Below are 24147 nucleotides of genomic sequence, written 5' to 3'. Positions count from 1 at the left end.
CTGAGATACAGAAAGAGAAATTGAAATATTAAAAACACAAATACAAAGTGTGAATGGCAATGATAAAACACACTGGAAAATAAAGAAATTTGGATACACAAGTAACTTAATTTGCAAACCCAAGACACCATTTGCAGCTGAGACATGCAGAATTCCCGATGAAGGGTTGAATAGCAGGTACATTTTGAATTTGGTGAATAATTTTCAGCATTACATGACCAAAAACTTAACTTCTATCTAAGATGTTAGTGCTTTAATTCTTTTAATCCCTGTGTCGCTGACTGTGTGGCTGAGTTCGTCACAAAGTCAATCATGTAAATAGGAGTAATTATTATAGTGTATTCACACATAATATAAAAACTATTTTCAGTCCCCTACTGCTACAATTTCTCTATCACTGTTCAACTTCAGAGCCACTTCTTCTCAAAACAGAAATGGATTTCATATCAATTCAGGCAACAGCCCTTACACAGTATCTGGGAGAGGCAGAAAGTTGAACAAGAACAAAACTGGAAGGGGGAAGAGCAACCAAACATAGATTGCTGTTGGTCCACTTACCATATCATGTCCAAAGTCAACGCTCTCAGCCATCTACCAGGAGATTTTCATGCTTACATCTGCTGAGAGGCTTTCTGGGAATATTGATTTCCTTTTCCAGCAGGGATCGGCACCTCTCCTCTAGTGAAGCCAAAACTACCAGAAACTGGTTCGCTGACCTAGGTGTTACTGTGCTTAATTGCCCAGCCAACTGATCTGACCTGAACCCCAGATAATGTCTGGGGGAAATTCAAGAAGAAGACAAGCAACAATGCAGACGAGCTGAAGGCTGCTATCAGAGCAACCTGGGCTTCATAACACACCAGCAGTGCCACAGGCTGATTGGCTCCATGCAATGTTGCATGGATGCAATTATTTGTGCAAAATGAGCTCCAAGCAATTACCGAGTGCATAATTTAAAGATGGTCAATATTTCTGTATTAGATATCTTTTTTTTTTTTTTAGCCTTGTTATGCTCCTTGTGCAGAGGCTGTGGTCTATGACGCAGGTGAGGAGGAAAAAACCTGTGAATAGCCACCTCCTTAGGGTTCTATCAATTAAGCAATTAAAGGGATGTTTATTTTTTTGCAACATATGACACTATAAGTTTTTGTTCAAGGTCTTGGTGGGGGCCTCAGCTTGACTTTGAAACAAGTAGGGGGGCTCCAAGGAAAAATGGTTGGGAACCAATGCTCTAAACTGCAGGTGTTGCTGGAGTATTCTGTTCTCTTCAAGACTTTCTTTGTCCTCCATGCACCTTGGAAGTTGGTGAAGTTGTGCCAGAGTTACCCACTTCATCTCTCCTGTAGCTCCTTTTCTGCATGTCTTTCCCTACAATCTCCATCCCAACTTTTCTGACTCCACTGTTCTATCTATAATAAATGCATACAAGGTCATCAGGCAGCTGTTGTCATGTCAATACATGACTCTTCGCTATCAGTGGAGCCAGCTGGGTAATTAAACTCTTGCCAAAGCTGGCCAGGAGAAGAGCAAAAATATCATTTGCATCATTGATTTGCAAGGATCAAGCAGGCTACACCCTATACGATAACCATGCTGATTGTCAGGCTGAATTCCTTTTTCTGACTAAATTTAGTAAGTCAGATTATCTGATGGTTCTTAAGATTATTTTCCAGATTATCCTGTAGTTTGTGGTGTGTAAAGAGTGACTTTTTCCCTCTCTGACTAGCTTTTTGTGCTGAGAAGTAGTGGCAGAGTAGTGGAGTAGTAGGCCATACAAAAACAGGATAAGACACTAATCCATTGTACAATCTAACATGATATTATTTCAGTTTGACTTTTTGTTTTCCTTTCAGGTCTTTCTCCAGCCAATCAGATGACAGTGAAGAAGCCAGAGCCAAGTACCTCTACAGACAGTGGGTGGGACTCGGTTTGACTGACGTCCATCTAACCAATCACACAGTTCTGCTCAGTCTGCCTGGCTCCACACCCAACACCATCACCGACAGGTCCAGTCACCAGTGTTTCCTGCCTAATGGGATCCCCTGTGACCAGCGCGGACCCAACGACCTTCCCAAGCAGCAGTTCTCCTACGCAGCCTACTCTGCTGTGGGGAGTGTGCAGGTACTGTACTGCCATCCTGATTTGACCTTTCTTTGACTTCAGGTTGCTTCACCCTCCTGGCCTCTGCACCCTTAAAAAACATCACAAGTATGTTGTCAGATGCCTTGCCACTAAAGGGTCATAAGTAAAGGTCAAAGGTTGTGGCTCTAAATGTTAAAACTTGCTCAAACACAGTTTAAGAAAAAGACTGGTTATGCACACATGTTATTGCAGGGCAATTTAAAGACAGCAGTACAACAAAGATTTTATGGTTGCAAACTTTCTCACTGCAACAAAACACTCCATTGGATAAAATTTCACCCAGAGGACTTCAACAGGTGGTTTATTTTAAAAAAGGAAAAAAAAAATGAGGGCTACACCTTTACAGATTTGTAAACCATCCATATGATGCCAAAATTGTCATTTATTCTTTAGGTCCTTGTGTGCCTTTTTCTTTTTTAAATTCTACATTTTTGTTGAATGCAATCGGACCTGAAGATAACTGGATCTATTTTGAGTGTTGACCTGATGTGTGGTATAAAAGAAGCAATCCCTTTTTGTGTGCAACCTTTTCAGAGAGCCCTTTCTTTATGATTTTATTCTCACATTAGCTGTCTTTTTAAAATATGTCATGCTTTATTTTAATATCTTTAGGGGTTATGTAAAGAAAATGCAAATACTTTATTTCGACCCTCTTTTCATTCTTTCATAGCTCTGTAGAAATTTAATCTGCTGCAAAAAAATGGACTCCTGCCTTTATATGTCCATGTTGGTAAAGTCATCATTTTGCTGTTATTCAAAGCCAATATATTTGATTCAAGCTTAAAAATTATCCATCTAATGTGAAGACATGAAGACTGATAAAACAAATACTCTGGTTTAAGTTGTCTTCCTGCAGGGCTCCCTGAATGTTGGGAATACAAAGTCCCATATTGCTGAATCAAAACCTGAGATCTGAAAATCATTAAACAGTTTTCATCATTATTTCTACAGCGTGTGTAGAAAAGACATTTAAATGAACTTTGCTGCCTCTAGGCAGCTTTAACAGGAGCTTAGATTGATCACAATGAGCATGATGATGATGATGTCCAGTGAGCTTTGGCTCTGCGTCTATGATGAGGAATAAACAAATGTGCTTTCCCTGACAGCATGCTACATTGTCATTTGCTCTTTTCCTGACATTAAAGATCGCTTTTCTTTTTCTACTTTTTTTCCAGTCTTCTGTTGCACAAGTGAAACTTGACTGAAGGGAGAGCGAGATTCCATTAAATTGGTTCCCAGAGGGGACCTCCATTTTATACATTTGCATGAGACTAACTTTTCATAAAAACAAAAGTGGCAGCATGAGGTTTTTTTTTTTTTTACACATTGTCCTATACAGGTCGATTTAAAACATATCTAATTATTGCAGTCTGTTATATTCTACTGCAATGCAAAAAAGCTTTACCATGTACTTTGTGTGTATCAGCTATTTCATCATTAAACCATCATTAATTAATCTTAAATGAAAACCATTCTGTTTGGAGAATGGCTTAATAAATAGGATTAACTGTGGGTTGAGCAGATTTCAGAAAAACAACACTTCTGAATGTTTGAATTGTTAGTTCTGATTTTGGGATTATCGTAGTCACCATCTTGAGTGTTTCCATGTTTGTAGTTTACATCCCACACATCACGTACTTGTATACGGCCTGAGCTCTCTCATTTGCCCTCCAGTTACACGCACCACAAATGGGCAAGTATATTTACAAGAATGTGCATGACACAGCTGGACAGGTAAGAAGATGCCTGGTGAAAAAAACAAGAATGGTGCCTGCAAAAGCATGCAGCCCCTTGGATGTTTTCCCCTTTTATCAGTTTTATAAATCAATCACAGTCAATGTAATTTGGCATTTTTGACAAAAAAATACAAAAAAAACTTATTTAATGTCAAAGTGAAAACAGATTTCTACAAAGAAATGTCAATTAAATAACGATGTGTGAGGTGAAATAAGTGTTTTCTTTGATATTTACCTCCTTTTAGTGACTGACCTAATTTAGCAAAGCTCCGGCCAATTGGTGCTAGTAGTTTTAAAATAAGTGAAATGAGGATCACTTGAGTGCAATGAATGTGTACCAAGTGAATGTAGTATAAAGACACCTGTGTCTGGGAGGTCCATCCATCCATCCATTTTCTATATTGCTTTTCCCGTTTGGGGGAGCTGGAACCTATCCCAGCTGCCATTGGGCGAGAGGCAGGGTAAACCCTTGACTGGCTGCTAGTCAATCACAGGGCTGACATATAGAGAGACACAGTCAGGCACACTCACATTCACACCTACGGCCAATTTAGAGTCACCAGTTTACCTAATGAGCATGTCCTTGTTGGTGGGAGGAAGCCGGAGAACCCGGAGAGAACCTATGCATGCATGGGGAGAGCATGCAAACTCCGCATAGAAAGGCCCTGACCAGGAAGTGAACCAGGAACCTTCTTGCTGTGAGGCAACAGCCCTAACCCCTGCACTGCCATGCAGCCCTCTGGAAGGTCTTGTCACTGGTTAATCAGTATTCATGGCTACCATTACATCATGGAAGGAAAGGTTTTTGGAGTATAAGTCAGGGGATGGATACAAAAAAACAAAACCAAAAAAAAGTTCCAAGGCACTGATCATCCCCCAGAGTCAAGTTAAATCAATCATCAAGAAATGGAAGGAATATAGCAGGCCATCCTCACAAACTGAGTGACCATGTAAGACACCTATGACTACCCAGAAGAGGTTACAAGGTTTAGTAGCTGAGATGGAAGAGACTGCATACAGCTGTTGTTGTTGCTGCCCCGGTTCTTCACCAGTCAAAGCTTATGGGAGAGTCTCAAAGAGGAAGCCACTGTTGAGAAAAACTTAAATTATATCAGATTTTAAAAAATAATGACAAGCAGAAAAGTGAATGTTCTGGAGTGGCTGAGCCAAAGCCCAGACTTCAGTTCTATGGAGTATTTGTGGCTGGACTTGAAAAATGCTGTTTATGCCCAATGCCCATGCAACCTGACAGAGCTTGAACAGTTTTGAAAGTAGAAACCTTGCAGTGCCCAGATGTGCAAGCCTGAAATAGACCTGTTCACCCAGAATCAGCACTGTGATTATAGCCAAAGTTGCTTCTACTAAATACTGACTTTAATTTAATTGACAAAACTTTGTAGAAATCTATTTTCCCCTTTATACTGATGAGGCCTTCTTGTCAAAAAAGCCCAGTTATATTGACCATGACTGATTTATAAAATCAATTAAAGGGTCAAACATCCAAGGGGTGTAAAAGTTTTTGTTGGCACTGTATAACTCCAGCCTAGTTCACTCCAGCATTGAACTATTTGCTAATCTGTGTTTCTTATGAATAATTAAGACACTCTCTTATGAGTCTACAGGAAACGGTTCACCTTCAAGAAACACTCATCTCAAAGGAGAGAGGACTGATGCTGTATCACACAGCAAAGCCACATACCACTGTGTTATGACGACTTTTTCATCCTAAGAGGTGGCAGGCATTGATTGATCTAACTGAACAAAGCTGGACTTGGTGCTGTGAAAAAGAGACCCCTGAATTCTTCAGAAGTCAGGGAAATGGAAACACACAGCTCCATCAGTGTTAATCAGGCAGTGATGTGTGGAGAGAATTGCACCGCATGTGAATCAGGAAAACAAAGGCACAATTGTGTGTCCAGCTTGTGACTATCAAACTGAGCCTGCATCAAGCCTCGTTAGACTGAATTTTCATGTTTTTGTAGCAGTTGGATCACCATTTGCTCGATATCTCCCGTTGACATTAGGTTTAAACTGTCGACAGGACCACTATTCAAACAGTCAGACAGTCCTTTTTTGTAGCTCACCAGGCGTGGATTGTATGTTGGTAGCACTGGGACATTTACCAATGGCCTGAGGGTCTTTCTGGCCTGAAGTAGGCAATCAAGCAGGATGAGGCATCTCTTTCTCAAAAGCATCATCTTGTGTGGGTAAAACTCTTGTGTTTGGTTTACTGTTGCCAAATGTTGCAGCCGCTGTCTGTAGTATTTGGGCTACACAGTATTGAAAAGCAAACAGGTTGACACAGTCAACTCAGCAGCAGACACAACAATGACAGAATGTTTGAAAGACAAACTGATGGATGTGGATCTGTGGATGTAGCCACAGCGACAGTTTTGGTAGAACTGGACAATTCTTAATTAAAAAAGGCAAAAAGCAACTCTGATAGCTTTCATGATGGAAAAGATCTTTTCGCTCTCCTTCCAGTCTGCTTCAGCATGATTTTGCAGAGAAGATGTTTTGTATGCCTACTGACCAGCCTTGGCATCAATTTTACTCACGGAGGAGCTCTGCCATTCACAACTTATGGCAGCGGTAACCTGTCACCTCAAGAAAGGCACATGTGTACATCATTTGACTTGTTGCTCTGATTGGCTGGTCATGAAAATGACAGACAGCATGTTCCTCTAATCAACATCCAAGAACGTTTGGAAAAGTCCTGTCCTTCCCAAATGCTTTCTATGGGATCTTTCCCATATGAATGTTAATATAGCCATGCATGGAGATATGAAACTGTCTATCTGGCAGAAACAGAAACTCAAACAAAGCATTGGTTTCCTACTCATCAAAATACCCTTAAAGGAAACAAGGCCTAAGGTCCATCTGACCAGCATGCAGGTGATTATTTCTCCTGTCATAGTCCTTTCTTATACTGTCGTTCTCTTTTCTTCAATGCATGTTGGGTTTTGGCTGGTATGTTGAGTCTTCATTTACATGCCAGAGACTAGGCCTATAGTCAACCAAAGAATAACTTGAGCTACAAAAATGACATTCATGCACCTGCCATTTGGTCATTGAGGTATTTAAAAAGGCACATAATCAAGAGACCAATTCACCCAGTGACATATTCCTTAACGCACCTTCCTGGTAGTCTAAATGAGCTTAAACATTAGAATAACAAGCTGTATTCAGGAGAGATCCAGCCAGTTGGAGCTAGCAGTGAAATGGGCATCACTTGAGTGCAATGAATGTGTCTCAAGTAATTGTACAGTAGTATCAAGACACCTGTGTCTGGAAGGCCCAGTCACTGAAATATCAGTATTCCTGGCTACGATTACACCACAAAGACAACACCCCAAGCAACTCAGACTAAAGGTTATTGAAAAGTAAAAGTCAGGGGATTGCTACAAAAAGGTACAGAGCATGTCTCAGAGCTCAGAGTTCAATTAAATCCATCATAAAGAAATGAACAGCATCTGGCACATGTATAAATCTGCCTAGATCAGTCCATCCTCACAAAGTTAGCGACTAAGAAAGAGACTAGTGAGAGAGGCCACCAAGACTCCTTTGACAACTATGAAGGAGTTACAAGCTTCAGCATTTGTGATGAGAGCGACTGCATATAACACCTGTTGCCCTTTTGTTCTTCGGTCTGATGAGACCAAAATGGTGCTTTTACTCCATCCAACAAGACGCTATGTGTGGCAGACACCAAACACTGCACATCACTACAAACACACCATCCCCACTGTGAAGCACGGTAGTGGCAGCATCATGCGGTGGGGATGCTTTTCGGGAGCCGGCCCTTGAAGACTTGTAAAGGTAGGGATTAAAATGAAAATATAAAATATAGGGAAATCCAGGAGGACAATCTTATTCAGTCAGCACGAGAACTACAGCTCAGGAGACTTAATTTGACCCAAAGCATCCATTGAAAGCTACACAGAAATGGTTTAAAGATGGCAAGGTGAATCTTCTGGAGTGGCTGAGTCAAAGTCCAGATTGGTTGAGAGCAATGGAAGCACTGGATCAGGCCACAATTAATCCTTATGCCCTTTACACTTTCTATGCCAAATGTTCCATCAAGCTATAACACAACTTCCAAAACAAAAATTTGACTTAGAAATAAGTCCAAAAATGGCCTTATCTAGCACAGTGTAGGTCCAGCCTTAGACATGTATACAAATGTCACAACATTTTAATAGGACTTGTTAGGGAGCTTGATAACAATTAAGGTTAAGGAGAATCAGGTCACTTCTCCAAACCAAGAGGCAGCTCACAGATCACACTGGTAACTTAGTTCAGAAGACACTCCCTTTTCATGAAAACACCAAGAAACCTAACTGTAAAAATCATTGGCATAGTATTGGTGTCATGCTACATACACTGTGAATCTTTCTCTGCCTTTCTTCAGTAGTGTGAAGGTTAATGTGAGTCATTATGCATGTAGTCTGCTCATGAAGCCAGAAGACACACACAAGCACACACACATACAAAGAAATACACTATTTTTAGAAGGTTTTACTTCTCTGTATCCCGGGAACAGAAAAAGGGGTTGAAGGAGACGCTTGCTATTCCCTTGAGCCCCCGCCGGCCTGAGGGCAGATGAAAAGTTGGAGTGATTCTCTGAATACCAAGTTTTTCTCCTATTTTCTCCCCCCGCCCTCTCTCCTTGTTCTGCTTTCTCCACTCTGCTCGATCCATCCAGCTGTCCACTCGACGGAGTCTACCCAAAGGAGGGTCACAGTCATCCATCACCAGATTATTTCCTAGCTCAGTTCCTGCACGCTGCCTTGAATTAAGCAGCAGTTTGCCGAATCTAAACATGGCGTTCAGACAATTAAATATGGCGTTTGTGATGGATTGGTGGGAACCCAGAGCAAGTTTAACAGACTAATGAGTCCTGCTGTTGGTACCACTGGTTTGCCGGTCCTGCAGTTACTTTTCTGACACACAAACACAGACGACAAACTTTGTCAAAAATGTCCGCTCAAAGACAGACAGAAAAATCAATAGGATGGAATCATATACTGTCTTGTTTGTCTGTGTCATTCAAACTGCAAACTGCAGTACTCACTTAAAATGTATATCTTTAACCAACTCTCTCAATGTATGTATATGTTGTAAACACAGGAACAGTCACTACCCATAACCATGGCCAGTTCTGGACATAAGGGCGCCATCCTGAACAGGGTGAATGAAGCACCAGTAACAGGTTGTTCACTCCTGTGCTTGTCTCCTATTGCACCCCTCACCACTCTCTCTCACCCCCTCCCTCTTGCCCCCTCCCTCTCCACACCCACCCTGTGACATAGAGAGCAGAACAGTGTGCCAGGGTGATCATATATCCTGCAATAAAAGCAACTCTGTGTCTTCTGATTGTTCCAAAACAGCATTGAGTTAACCGGAGAATGTTAATTATAGACAGCATGTTCGTGTTTTCCTCATGATTACTGTCATTGGCGCTAACAGGCCTGTTAATAAGTGAAGAGTAATTTCCGTGCTCAAATGATGCTTTCATACAAACACACTTCTGCCATCAGAGAAAAACAGAGGCAGACAGAGCCACTGATGATAAGAGGCAAAGGGTGCAGACATAACCAACCTCACTGTAGCCCTTCTGAAAGCTTGAGTCAGAAAATAGACTGTAAAATTTAGGCCTAGAAATGCAGTAATGACAAAAATACCTTTAGCTTTTTCTACAACTGTGATCATATGTTTGATAGCAGATGCGCATTAACAGTGTTCAAAAGTAGGCTAGTGTAATTGGATGTAAATACGGGGCATTAAGAGGATGAAATCATATAAAAATAGAGCATGGTTATCCTAAATTTATTCCCTTAAAAATCACCTTCATATCTCCGCACCCCAACGTGTTGTTGTGAAGTAGATTTATATTGAAATATTAGATCAATGGCTGGATTACTGTAGGCGATGAAGTATAAATTAGTTTTATTTAAAGAAACTAAAGCATATATAAGGCATATATATATATATATAGCATATATAAAGCATATATATATATATATATATATATATATATATATATATATATATATATATATTAGGGCTGTCAAAATTGATGCTTTAATGCAGATTAATCCGTCATCATGATTAATCTGATCAAAAATTTTAATGCAGTTCACCCATCTACAACGCAGAATGACTGAAAATCCCTGAAAGGTCTCTGGCAATGCATTGTCCAAGTAGGGTTACCGTCGAGCATGCTGCTGCGCATGTGCAAATGGGCCATTGATCTGGTAATGACCAACTGACTCGATATAAAAGACACTAAACAGCATGTTGGCCCTCTCAATGGGAAATTTGAGTACAAACAAAACAAGACGGAACAGTCGACCAACATAAAGTATTATGCACATTCTGCAGGAAGGAGTTTTCTTTTCACCAAAGTGCTTCCAGCTTAAAATACCACATTAATGCGAAGCATTATGTTTGTAGGAGATTGAGTCTGTTTGCTTATGCAAAAATGAAAAGCGATTAATATAGATTAAAAATGAATGATATTGAATCATAATTAATCTACAGTAACACCGTGGTTAATTTGATTAAAAATTGTAATCGCTTGACAGTACAAATATATATATATATATGTATATATATGTGTGTGTGTGTGTGTGTGTGTATTCTAATAGTAATAATGATAGCAATAATATGAGTTATGTAAACTGATAAAAAAAAATAATAATAAAGATAATAAATTAGAATGATAAAAATGATGATAATGATTAAAATATTAATAATTATATTAACTATAATAATATGAATAAAATAATATTATCAATAACAAACCCATATCATTAATAATAATAATAATAATAATAATTATTATTATTATTATTATTATTATTATTATTATTATTACATTTAACTAATGATAAAAATTACATAAATTCAGAATTCCAACAATAAAAACTGAATGATTGTGCCTATAAAGCAAAATTGAAACATGCCCAGAGAGCATGAAATTGTATCATAATTTAGCATTTTATCAAAAACACCATTCTTATAAAATGAATTTTGAAATCTATGTAGAGGTGTGAGGACTGGTGTAATGTGCTTTACTCTCTTGGTGTTGGTGAGAACTGTGGCTGCAGCATTCCAGATGAGCTGCAGCTGTTTGACAGATTTTTAGTCAAAACTATTACAATAATTTGCCTTCTACAAATAAAATTCTGAACACGTTTCTCCTTTGATTCATCTGATGTTTTTAAGATGGTAATGAGTAGATTTTGTACTTAATGTCTCAGTCCATGATTACACTGAGTTTTCTGAATTTATGAATGTTGTAATCTGTCCCTCTCCTAATGCACATTGTGATGAAGGAAGTTATTTCAAAAGCAGGATGTTTTAAACTTTATTGAAAACCAAAATATATATCTTCATGAAAAAACCTGAAAGATAAAAGCTTGCAGTTGCAGTGAGGGTTGTCCTATTTTCAGTAACTCAAACCAAGTATCTTATTTCTCTAATGTTGATGGAACTATTATTAAACACAAATGTCGTTATATGGCTTGGAAATGGGAATATTTTATGATAAAGGAATAGTTATAGGGTATATAATACACAGATGTAGGAAAAGAAACCATAAATAGAGTCTGTTCATTAGAACGTGAGAAAATTCACAGGCATCAGCGGAAGCTAGCATCAATATCCATGAAGTTAACACGTCCTCATGGCGCTGGGTGTTGTTATCCATCAAGTGAGGCTAGAGACCAGTCTCCCTGTGGAGAGCAGAGATTTGCTCACTGCTTTAAGGGCCAGAGGTAAATATAACATATGAGGTGTGGCTATTAAATGATGAGACTTCACTTATGAGGATAAAACCACGTGGTTCACAGTCACACCGAGTGTTATATTTTAAAGGGTGGGTATTCACACACAGTAGCTGAAAGTTTCCAATAAATGGCATCTTTAGTTCCCTGCTAGCTACTGATTAAAATGTGCAAGTTTTTGCTAAAGATCAGGAAATGATAAGCTTAACAGTTGAGCAACACATTAACTTAATAAAAAAAACAGCAGCCAAATCTTTTAAACTAAGGTGTATGGAAAACACTATGTGTCAAGTGCATGTGTTTGAATAGCACACTAGATTTAGTGAAGGCAGAGAGGATGTCCAAGGCCATGAATGTTCAGGGCGCCTGTCAAAAACTTCTGAAAATATTCAACAAATTGGACAAATTGATTGAAATGATGGTATAAGAATCAGTTTAAGAATGATAGTAGAAATGGTCTCCATTGATAAAGAGACAGTAAAGATACAGCAAATTTTACGTGAAAATTTGAACATGTGTGCTGACCTGACACACTAGATAGACTATTTCAAATATCAGTTGCCTGGATATATTTCACTTCATCTGTGAAAGCTCCCATAGAAAATATTTTTTAAAAATCCTCAAAAGCGATTGGAGGAACAACCTGTCTGTCCCATTCATTATGGGTCATCTGAGTGATGTACACCTGCACTCTCTTGAGCTTAAAGAGCCTGTAAAGTAAAAATAAATCTGTATTTAGGTTTGTTGTATGACAGGTCACTGTGTTATGAACCCCTAAACCACATTTTAGTCAAATAAAACATCTCTAAGTTTATAAAATTAAGCTCCAAAGTCATGAAAAATGAGGCAGTAAAATCTGCTCCAGGATGCTGTGGGTGTGTCCGCTGAATGAGCCAACTCATGCCACAGCAGGTCGGCAGAAGTGTGAAAACATCTTTCCCATCATGAAAAGCTTGTAGTGTTTGTTTTTGTTCTTTGTTTCAAGTAGAAACATGGTAAAGTTCTGGTAAAATTGATGCTATGCTAGAGCTACATCCGAGCTAATCACCGGACTGGACTTGCAAAAGTACAGCTAAACCCCGCCAATAGCTACCGCCTCATTCTCCTCGAATTACACTGATTGGTCTGAACACTATTAGGTTTGGCACAAATGTTGTGTATTGGAGCTTTCACCTGTTCACCTGGTGTAGCACCATATGACTTTATCCTTTTATAAAATCAAATTTGGTCTAAAAGGAACACGTTTAGTCTGAGGAAAAGAATAACAGAGACTCAGAGACGATTATCAAAAGAAGACCTAGTGCACTGCTTTGATCAGACCTGAACGCAGCTGTGTGTTGATGCAGAAGGGGAGGAGACTGAAGGAGAAAGACACTGAAAAATATTTATGTTCAATAAAATGATATTACAGCAATAAACTTGTTTTTTAATAGCAGTACCTCTTATAACGTTACAGATTATAATCACTCCTGAATCATTTGTTTTGGTCCTTGGTTTTATGTGATTTATCTCTGCATATCCTTCATATATCTATCTGCTCCTTACGTCTTTGTAATTGAAAGTCCCCTCAGTGCATAAAACAGTCTGGTATACACATCATAGAGATTCTTATTGACTTAGATCAATAAGCAAATGCAGATAATCTTGTCAGTCTTCCTATGTTTATTGAATTTATAAGGTTCATTTCAGTTGAAACTAGCCTTTATATGTACTGCTTAAAGGTCAGCCTCCCAGCAGGCCATTATTTACATCAGAGTTGTATCTTTGGGCCTTAATGAGGAGGAAGAGTATAATGTGTAACACTGCTGAACTGCCAACATGGTGGCTGCTGCAGTGCTAGAAGCTGTTATGTAAATAATTTGGTTGAGCGCGCCTTTTTATCAGTGCTGTGTAAGTTCTCACTAGCACTGAGCTGCAAAGTTCAAAAAGGAATAAATTAAATTAGTTCATGTTTATAGTTACGTTTGGATGTTGAACCAAAAAATGTTTTTTTTTTTTTCATTGTTTCATTCAAGTCTTTTCCCTTTCAGCCTGGAATACTCATAGTCACCACTGAGTCTGTTGCCCATTCTGAGGTTGGACAGTATTTGAAGCAAAAACAAGATACTCAGACTTGTAAAGAGACCCCCATTTTAAAATCTGCCCCTCTTGACTCCTGATTAAGTTCCATAACCAACTAGCAAGAGAATGTTTTATCAAAAGTAAGTCATCCATGCATTACTGTTATATTAGGGTTAGGGTTATGTGCAATGGTACCCCGAGCACTGACTTCTAAAACTGAACTTAACCGTCCCAGCTGGTCTGACAGGCTGACTTTTCCCTCTGCAGTGACTGATGGCATAACCAAACACGCCAGACAGACTGTTTCACATATCTGTTTCACGGATGTATTTCACATTCATCTGTAAAAGCTCCCGTACAAAGCTTTGGGAAAGGCTAGACTTTTCTGAACATCCTAAGAAGTTGACAAACAACCTGTCTGTCACATTCATGATGGGCCAGTCAAAGCAGCAAGACAACTGAGGTAGTATGCACATGCACCAGTGCTTACCTCAGCTATACAGGTTAGCGCTGCTGTAGAGTTTGAGTGTGCGTAGCATATTGAGAGACGTGCAAAAACATCTTCTTGGCTATGGAGAGCTTTTATGTGACCCTTTTTGCTCTTGTTATAATAAAGAAATGTGGTTGAGGCCTGATTTACTGCCACTTTTTTACAGCTACATTCAAGCTAATGCCTACCAGCTTACAGTATAAGAACCTAAAAAATGGACTTACACGTGATCATATGATTCTGCCTCTGCTGATGCTCTCTGCACCTCCTGTGTGCAGAGGGGGCATGGCAACGAGTCTGCTAACTTTTATTCGCTTTATTTCCTTTCTACAGGTCTGTGCAAAAACAAACAGACCCTATACAGCTCAGCATCCCACCAAAAAGAGACAAAACCAAGCGTAGCGTAGTTTATTCATTGAAACTTTAGAAATCCCATGAGTTTAACCAGACTCCAGTAAGTGTTTAGCATACCTGTTTAACTGCTTCAGGGCATAGATGCTGTTTTGTGGTGCCTCCAAGAACATCACATTATGCAAGTTTTAATGAACAGACTTATGGAATAACCCTTAAAAACAGCTTCATGCAAATCCCCTGACACAAAACATCAACTTAAACTATTAAATCTGAGGTGGTGCACTGTTTCTTACCAACTTTTACTCCTGGTACGTTTACAACCTGGCTGATCTCACTGTAGTTTGCAAATGAACTGCTAGTGCACATCCATTTCCTCGCTCTTGGGGGCTCTTGGGGACTCTTGGGGCTGCTCTAGAGCAGGATCATTCTCGACACAGCTTGGTGCAACCTGGCGTGCCTAAACTGGTAATGGAAAAGTATTTCGCATGGCTTGGTTTGGCTCAGCACGGCCACAAGTCGTAGTGGAAACCCCATATGGCGGAAGAGGAAAAGCCCCTTTTTGGTCCATTTTGGTGTCTTTTGTCTTTCTGTTTTTATATATTTTATTTAATTCATACATTTGTAGATGTTTTCTCAAATTTGATAGGTTTCTGCCTTATGCAAAAAAGATTAAGACGATTAGCTTTTATAGAACTCTATTTTTAGCCTCCCAAGATTTAGGATGGAACAGCATCCTTTTACAGGATGACCTTACATTATAAATATTCCACTATTTCTTCTACAGTTGAAACATGATTGAATTTTTTTTTTTGTTTTTTCAAATAACCTTGAGAAAAAAAAGTCTAAAAACCCCCCACAAATTTTAGAAATGATCTCAATTGGCACTGGAGTTTTTATTCAATGCTTTTTTTTATTCAATAATTTCTGTGGTTGTACATTGAGCCAAAGTTTTTATCTGAAGGCTGTTAACGATTTTTGACAAAAGCTTTTTAACCATGAATTGTTGTTGATGTAAAAGCAATAAAATAGAAATAAAAATCACTTCAAATCCATCTGGATGGAAATAAAACAAGTCAAAGAGGAGCTGGGGTAAAGGCACAGCCAGGATCATTATGTGACTCAACATCCCAGCATCAAAAACCTCCCTAATGCTTTATAAATGCTCACTTTTAAGCCTTCCAAGGATAGGCTGTGTGGAAAATCCTCTGACTAATTCAACAGCGCTATAGTAGAGCACTTGTCCTCACCCCCTCTCCTCTCTCCTGTCCTCATCTCTATTTCACCTTTTATTACTTCACTTTCCTGCCTTGGGATTGATTCACATCTTTGTCCAGTGCACTTATGAAGGACCATTTTCAAAGTTAAGTTAAAAATATGGTTTTGGCCTATGAGTAAAGTGGACCTCTCAATAAGTGTGCCTCCAATGTGCTTTGGAACAGGTTAACCCTGTCATGGTCCATCATCAGGTAAAAGCACACTCTGACAAAGTGGGTACATGTGAACTCTGAAGAGGAGGTAAGCTGCTCAGGCGTTTAGTGGGTAACTCACATACTCATGAAATGGACTTGACTTCCTCCAACAAGAGGCTTTATATACTCACGTTTGGTATACATTGTCCTAAGGTTTTTTAAGGATCAGTTACAAACTCTCAGGGACACGTCCACTAAATAACAACTTTTTCAAGCTGTGCAAGTGGCATCTGATCCACAGAGCATGTGCAGAGTTGAAATTTAAGCTAATTGCACACAAACTGCTCAGCTGTGCAAACGGACCCCAGGAATTAAAACGATGCTATTTCTATCTCCCTTCATTTTGTTTGTGTTCCTGGCTACCACTACACAATGGAGACAAAAGAAAACTCCAAGCAACTTAGGCAAAAGGTTATTGAAAAGTATAAGTAGGGGGATTACAAAGTTTTCCAAGGCACTGAACATCCCCAGGAGTTCAATTTCATCCATCATCAAAAAATGGAAGGCATATGGCACATGTGTAAATCTGCCTAGATCGGGCCGTCCTCATAAACTGAGTGACCATTCAAGGAGGAGACTAGTGAAAGAGGCCACCAAGACACCTATGACTACTCTGAAGGAGTTACAAGCTTCAGCCAAGACAGAAGAGACTCTGCATACAACACCTTTTACCCAGGTTAATCTTCAGTCAAAGCTTTATGGGATGGTGGCAACGAGGAAGACACTGTTGAAGAAAACTCAGATTAAATCTCTGAAGCTCACCACAAGGTATGTGGGAGATTCCATGGCCAAGTGGAAGAAAGCTCTCTGGTTTGATGTGACCAAAACAAGACACTTTGTTTGGCAGATGCCAAAAACTGCACATCACCACAAACACACCATCCCAACTGTTAAGCATGGTGGTGGCAGCATCATGCTGTGGGGATACTTCTTGGCAGCTAGCCCTGGAGGGCTTGTAAAGGTAGAGGGTAGAATGACTACAGAAAATCCTTGAGGAACATCTTAATCAGTCTGCAAGAAAACTACGGCTTGGGAGGAGATTTATTCTACAGCAAGACATTGACCTGAAGCATACAATGACAGCTACACAGAAGACGACAAGGTGAATGTTCTAGAGTGGCTGAGTCAAGTCGATCTCTGTGCAACCTGACAGAGTTTGAGCAGTTTGCAAACAAAACATTGAGCAAAACTGAAGTGACTAGATGTATAAGCCTGACTGAGATCTGTCCACACAGACTCAGTGCTGTGATTGCAGCCAAACGTGCATCTACAATATAATGACCTTAATATTCTTACATTACTTGGTAGAAGCCTGTTTTCACTTTGACATCACTGAGGATTGTTGTATTTCTTTTTGCCAAAAAATACAAATGATATCAACCACGATTGGTTTGTTAAATCAATAAGAGGGTAAAACATCCTAGGGGGTGAATGCTTATTACATTGACACTGTATATATGGAGTTTGGTAATCACCATGGTGTGAGGTATAACAAAAACTGAACACAATAGTTGGTTTCACTCAGGACTATATATGTCACCATAACCTGAACCTACATGACTGTGTACAACTTAAAACACCTGCCTGCTCTGTCTGAAATCACAACAGACGGGCTCACATTCAATGACAACGAAGAAAGACGATTAAAAGAAGACTGCTGCAACACAGCTGCACTAGAAGAACTAGCTGTCAAGCATTTTTTTACAGGAAAATAAGAGGAAATATTCTGGATCTATAGTTCAAAAGGGCCTTCAACTTTTCAAATAGATTAAGTCATTGGAAGCCCAAATCAAAGAAGGAAGAGGAGCAGAAGGCACAAAGAAGAGTCTGACATTTGATTTCCTTATTCTTCTTACCTCAGGTAGAAGAATGATAGACCTGACCCCAGGTGAGAAGCCTCTAGGCATTAGCTGACATCTTCCACTGAGGCTGCCTTAGATTTAAAGTATATTTAAGAGGTTAGGAACTTCACTGTGTGAGGGAAGATGTTATGTATCAAGTGATGCCCTTTATCAGAAACTCTTTTTGGCCTTGTGCTGTCAGAGGCAAAGGGACAAATGGGGTCATCCAGTCAGCTGCTGCCAGACACATGAGGAATGGGGAAGACCTGGGATGTGGATCTGTTGCTTCATTTACATGATTCTGCTGCTGTTGACATGACCTTGACATATTTTTTGAAGGTTTTGGGGTCATTCTGGGATGCATTTTACAAAATTTTGCATTCCAAGAACTCATGACTGTTTGTACTACCAAATCGATGTGAATGTAGTCTAGCTATCAGGTTTGGATGCATGGGTTGTGTCACACCTTGTGTTTTGGCTAACTCAGATCACCAAGACTGGAAGATATAGAAAGGTAAAGGCAGGGTGTTAAAACATCACAAGAACAATGCATGCAACACTTTGCAGCTCAAAGAAAGAGTGTGTCGTTACATTGCCCCCCCCCCCGGAAGGGTTCTTACTGTCATTGCAAACTTTGTACATTTTCTCCTGCTGTGGTTTCAAGTTCGTCAGCACTCAGGGACCCCCACTGGGCTGGGGCCCTAAGCACTTGACTGCTTTGCCAGTTATCAAGCAGTGACTTTGACCGCAATCCCTAGAGGCCATTTCTGTGCCTACTATACACTGGTAACAGCAGCTGCTCTGATGCTTGATTTTGCTGCTAATGGATCCAAACTGACTTACTTTCTGCACAGGTCATAGACTATTGTGGTGCTTATTTCAAAGTTATAAACATTAATAGATGATAAGACCAGCTTGCTTTATTGTATCTTTATGATGTACACGGCTCCTGCACATATGAGAGAAACCTATCTTATCTGATTCCATCCCCAAATGAATCCATATTCTCACTTGCATTTGCATCAAATCCCACACCTCCTTTCTCCCATACCTGAACTTCCTGCATTTTCCTGGTTAACCTCCTACCTACATACATAAAGACCCCTACATATGCATGCATCCCCTACCACACAGACAGCCCACACTACCAATTATAGATAGGCAATTACATATATAAGTTTTCCTCACCTTTTGCTCCAGAGTGCATGCTGAATAGATCTAACAGTCTAACAATTTGTGTCTAAGAACAAACAGGTACATTCATATGCATATGTATTCTTGTGCATTCATAATCACTCAGTAAACATTTGCAGGATTTGCCTCCTCTGTGTAAACTGGCTTGTTGGAACAATCAGCACTCAAAAAATGATATGTTAATAGCTGGCTAATAACATCCCATGATACTTAGAAAATCAACAGACTGGCAAATCCCTGCTTTGTTATTCTACCTTTCTCAAGATGTTTCCCTTTTTGATACATCTTAATGTTTGATTTAATTCAGGGACACATCTTTCTGTAATGGATGCTGAATTGTGAGTGTACTTAAATACTAAACACAGGAGAGACTTGTAGTCATTATATAGGCAGGGCAAGGCTTGCTACACACTAGACAAATTTAAGCATGATTGTCCTCATTTGAGGCTTATGGCAGAAGATAAAAAGTTCAAATAATTCTCAAGTGTGTAGTGTCGATATGATGATTTTACTGCCCCTACAGCTGGAGGCTTCCTGGACTGAACTGTACATATCAAACATGTTTGATATTCTAGGTCAAGCTGTCTCTGATAGAATACCTGCAATAGCCAAAGAGAAAAAAGCAGACCAGGAACATTCATGAACCAGATGTTGCACATCTCACAGCTCTAAATTATGGCATCAAACACAAACATGACTGTATTGTCTTCTCTGCCAGGGTGTTTTTTTTTTTTTTCTTTTTTTTTTTTCTTTTTGCCAGGACATGCCAAAGATGCTGAACCTCCATGTTCATTTTTGTTTTATCTGAAGTCATGTTTGATTACATATGTCAGGTGAGGTATGGGAGCAAATGCTGATTCAGCACTTTGCTACATCAACCTTGGTCCTGAATTGCTTTGGCCTCTTGATGGCCATACTCCAATCCTGCGCCAGGCCTGTGACCTACTGTATCTCTCCCAGGCTCCCAATATGCGATGAGTTAGATCAAACCCAGAAAGTATGCCAGGTGCCTGTTAAAGTGCAGCTGCCATTCCTGTATCAGGCAACTGAACCCTTTCCATCCCTGCCCTCCTGAGCAAGTCAGCATTAGACGCACAGTATTGCCAACAACACCCAAAGATATGCCAAAGAGAAGTTGTCACAAAGGAGTATAGTCAGCACCTCTGGCCATCCGTCAGCATCCGGCCCTCACAAGTATAGTAAGATAGGAAGGACCAAAGGCCTCTGACTTTTATCCACATGCTAAGATAACAGGAATGCCATGCGGTCTTGCTCTGTGAGCCAATCTGTCAATAAGTGAGTCCTAGTCTGTGGTTTAGCCTCACAATCAACGGATTAATGGATAACAACTTCCATGTTCTCACCATTCAAAGATAGATTCACTGATAGAATCCAAGGCATTCCTGTCTGGATGTTTGTTTTAGCCCAGGAGAAGTGCATTCAAATGCTTCAGCCTCCTCACTCAGCAGGTGAGGAGGCTGAAGTGCTAGCATGCAAAGCTGGGCATAAACTGTACAATTTTCAACAGATTCAAACACTGCCACATACTGCTGCAGTAGCAGCAGGAGCATCAGTAACAGTAGGAGCAGAAAAAAAAGTTGCAGTAGAAGTAGCAGTAATAACAAGCAGTCGTCGTAGTAGTAGCAGTATTAGTAGCAGTAGTAGTAGTAGAGGCAGTAGCAGAAATGGCATCAGTAGAAGTATCAGTACTAGCAGCAGTAGAAGTAGTGAAAGCAGTAGTAGCTGCAGGAGCAGCACTAGTAACAGCAGAAGTAGCTTAAGTAGCAGCAGGATCAGTAGTAGCAGTAACATCAGCAGCAGTAGCAGTAATAGCAGTAGCAGCTGTAGCATCAGTAGCAGTAGTAACAGTAACATCAGTAGCATTAGCAGTAGTAACAGTAACATCAGCAGCATTAGCAGTGGTAACAGTAACATCAGTAGCAGTAACAGTAGTAACAGTAACATCAGCAGCAGTAGCAGTAGTAACAGTAACATCAGCAGCAGTAGCAGTAGTAACAGTAACATCAGTAGCAGTAACAGTAGTAACAGTAACATCAGCAGCAGTAGCAGTGGTAACAGTAACATCAGTGGCAGTAACAGTAGTAACAGTAACATCAGTAGCAGTAGTAACAGTAACATCAGTAGCAGTAGCAGTAGTAACAGTAACATCAGTGGCAGTAACAGTAGTAACAGTAACATCAGCAGCAGTAGCAGTGGTAACAGTAACATCAGTGGCAGTAACAGTAGTAACAGTAACATCAGTAGCAGTAGTAACAGTAACATCAGTAGCAGTAGCAGTAGTAACAGTAACATCAGTGGCAGTAACAGTAGTAACAGTAACATCAGTAGCAGTAGCAGTGGTAACAGTAACATCAGCAGCAGTAACAGTAGTAACAGTAACATCAGCAGCAGTAGCAGTGTTAACAGTAACATCAGTGGCAGTAACAGTAGTAACAGTAACATCAGTAGCAGTAGTAACAGTAACATCAGTAGCAGTAGCAGTAGTAACAGTAACATCAGTGGCAGTAACAGTAGTAACAGTAACATCAGTAGCAGTAGCAGTGGTAACAGTAACATCAGCAGCAGTAACAGTAGTAACAGTAACATCAGCAGCAGTAACAGTAGTAACAGTAACATCAGCAGCAGTAGCAGTAGTAACAGTAACATCAGCAGCAGTAGCAATAGTAACAGTAACATCAGCAGCAGTAACAGTAGTAACAGTAACATCAGCAGCAGTAGCAGTAGTAACAGTAACATCAGTAGCAGTAGTAACAGTAACATCAGCAGCAGTAGCAGTAGTAACAGTAACATCAGTGACAGTAACAGTAGTAACAGTAACATCAGTAGCAGTAGCAGTAGTAACAGTAACATCAGTAGCAGTAGCAGTAGTAACAGTAACATCAGTAGCATTAGCAGTAGTAACAGTAACATCAGTAGCAGTAGCAGTAGTAACAGTAACATCAGTAGCAGTAGCAGTGGTAACAGTAACATCAGTGGCAGTAACAGTAGTAACAGTAGCATCAGTAGCAGTAGCAGTAGTAACAGTAACATCAGTGGCAGTAACAGTAGTAACAGTAACATCAGTAGCAGTAGCAGTAGTAACAGTAACATCAGTATCAGTAGCAGTAGTAACAGTAACATCAGTAGCAGTAGCAGTGGTAACAGTAACATCAGTGGCAGTAACAGTAGTAACAGTAGCATCAGTAGCAGTAGCAGTAGTAACAGTAACATCAGTGGCAGTAACAGTAGTAACAGTAACATCAGTAGCAGTAGCAGTAGTAACAGTAACATCAGTAGCAGTAGCAGTAGTAACAGTAACATCAGTGGCAGTAACAGTAGTAACAGTAGCATCAGTAGCAGTAGCAGTAGTAGCAGTAACATCAGTAGCAGTAGCAGTAGTAACAGTAACATCAGTGGCAGTAACAGTAGTAACAGTAACATCAGTATCAGTAGCAGTAGTAACAGTAGCATCAGTAGCAGTAGCAGTAGTAGCAGTGGTAGCAGCGGTAGCAGCAGATTACAACACAACAGCTTTCCACAGTTGGATTTCTGAGATGTCTGATATTTTGCTTGTGTGACTGCACACTCAGAGCAGAGCCTTGAGAAGAATCTCCAACTTTAAGGAATGTTTTCTTTGTTAACTGTCAGATGCATTATCTCCATGAAAACATTCTCAACTAAAATAAAGGGAATGAAGGAGCAGGAAACAGGTTTACCTGTGGACCTCCAGCTGAATCTTGTTATTATTGACCTGCTTGGTGTGCTTGCTGGTGATGCTGATTGTGTGAGAGAGATAGTGAGAGTGTTCTGTCACTGGCTATTTGAAGCATGAAGACGAGGCAGTAGATCTGACTTCTGCCTTTATGTGTGAACTTTTCGATGGAAACTTTACTGATATTTCTCACAGTCTGTCCAGACTTTACTTAGAGTGAATATGGTGTGAGCACAAAAATTGAGAGCTATATGTCTCTTGCCCTTTGTTTGGGAAGTAGCCCTCTTTCCATCCATCCTTCCACTTTCTATACCGCTTTTCCCGTTGGGGGTCGTAAGCCTTCTCTCCAAACTAATTAAACAGCCCTGGTCTAGTGTGTGGATTTGGAGGATTTCGATAGTAACAATGAAACATTTTAGGAATCAGAAATCACCTCTGGTGTAGCCAGCCTATGGTTTTTTTTTTTTTTTTTTTTTTTTTTTTTTTTTTGTAAGTGTAGATCTGATTGCATTTACTTAAGTCAGTATACAAAATCAACATGAAATTAATTTAACATTGACAAGATACTTAAACTGCCTAATTCCTAATCAACCACAATCATTTATTATACCAAGCTATGCTAATAAGGTATGCAATTAAGCTAATTGGTGTTATTTAGAAGGCAGCACTATGTCAGCATACTTATCTTAACATAAATCATGGCTGCTATTGATATAAACCCTTCCTCTCAGAGGATAATGGAGATCTTAGAGTTTCTAGAAAAACTGATTTGTCTCATTAATATGGAAATGTGAGCACATGTGCTTCAGAATCTAATGCAGTCATTTCCTTTATACAGCCTGTCTGCAGGGAGATTATGAATATTCTGCAGTTAACAGCTTACACAAAAATGAATTTACAGGACTTTGAATTCAAGTTGAAGAAACAGAGACGTCACAAAAGATTTTGTTTCGTGGTTGTGGACGTTTCTGGGTTAGTTTCTTGGTTAATGCTTCAGTTGAGTTTAAAATATCCTAATCATGCAGGTGTCCAGCTCAGCCAAGTCCATTGTATGTCAGTGTCCTTTGTTTTAAGTAAACCTTGGGCATCATATATGTTACCTTAAATTCCACATCATACATCTCAAAAAGACTTATGCTACCCATACATCAGAAGACTTTGAAAAGATTGTAAAAGACTCTTGGAAAACTATCAGCCCCCACCTGCTCACATCTAAAGACAAGTTTTTAGAGGTTTTAGTCACAGTCTAGTCTCAGACTGAGATTTTACAAAGACTTTGAATCTTGCAGGGTCACTTTTTACAAGACTACTAGATTCTTTTAGCAATTTTTTCCCACCATGCAATTTTCACATCGAAC

General features: G+C 39.7%; 1 protein-coding gene across 1 annotated transcript in view; it reads left to right on the top strand.

The window, feature by feature from the left end:
- Positions 1–24147, top strand: part of LOC121511708 (inactive N-acetylated-alpha-linked acidic dipeptidase-like protein 2) — a 492988-nt gene that overhangs the window by 114681 nt on the left and 354160 nt on the right. The window contains exon 4 of the mRNA XM_041790471.1: positions 1854–2121. Coding sequence (XP_041646405.1) covers positions 1854–2121 — 268 coding nt within the window. The remainder of the gene's footprint in view (positions 1–1853; positions 2122–24147) is intronic.

This window comes from Cheilinus undulatus, linkage group 7, assembly GCF_018320785.1.
Source record: "Cheilinus undulatus linkage group 7, ASM1832078v1, whole genome shotgun sequence".
In the NCBI taxonomy this organism is placed as follows: domain Eukaryota; kingdom Metazoa; phylum Chordata; class Actinopteri; order Labriformes; family Labridae; genus Cheilinus; species Cheilinus undulatus.
The sequence above is the reverse complement of the archived record's forward strand: the minus strand, read 5'-3'. Positions and strand labels throughout refer to the sequence as shown.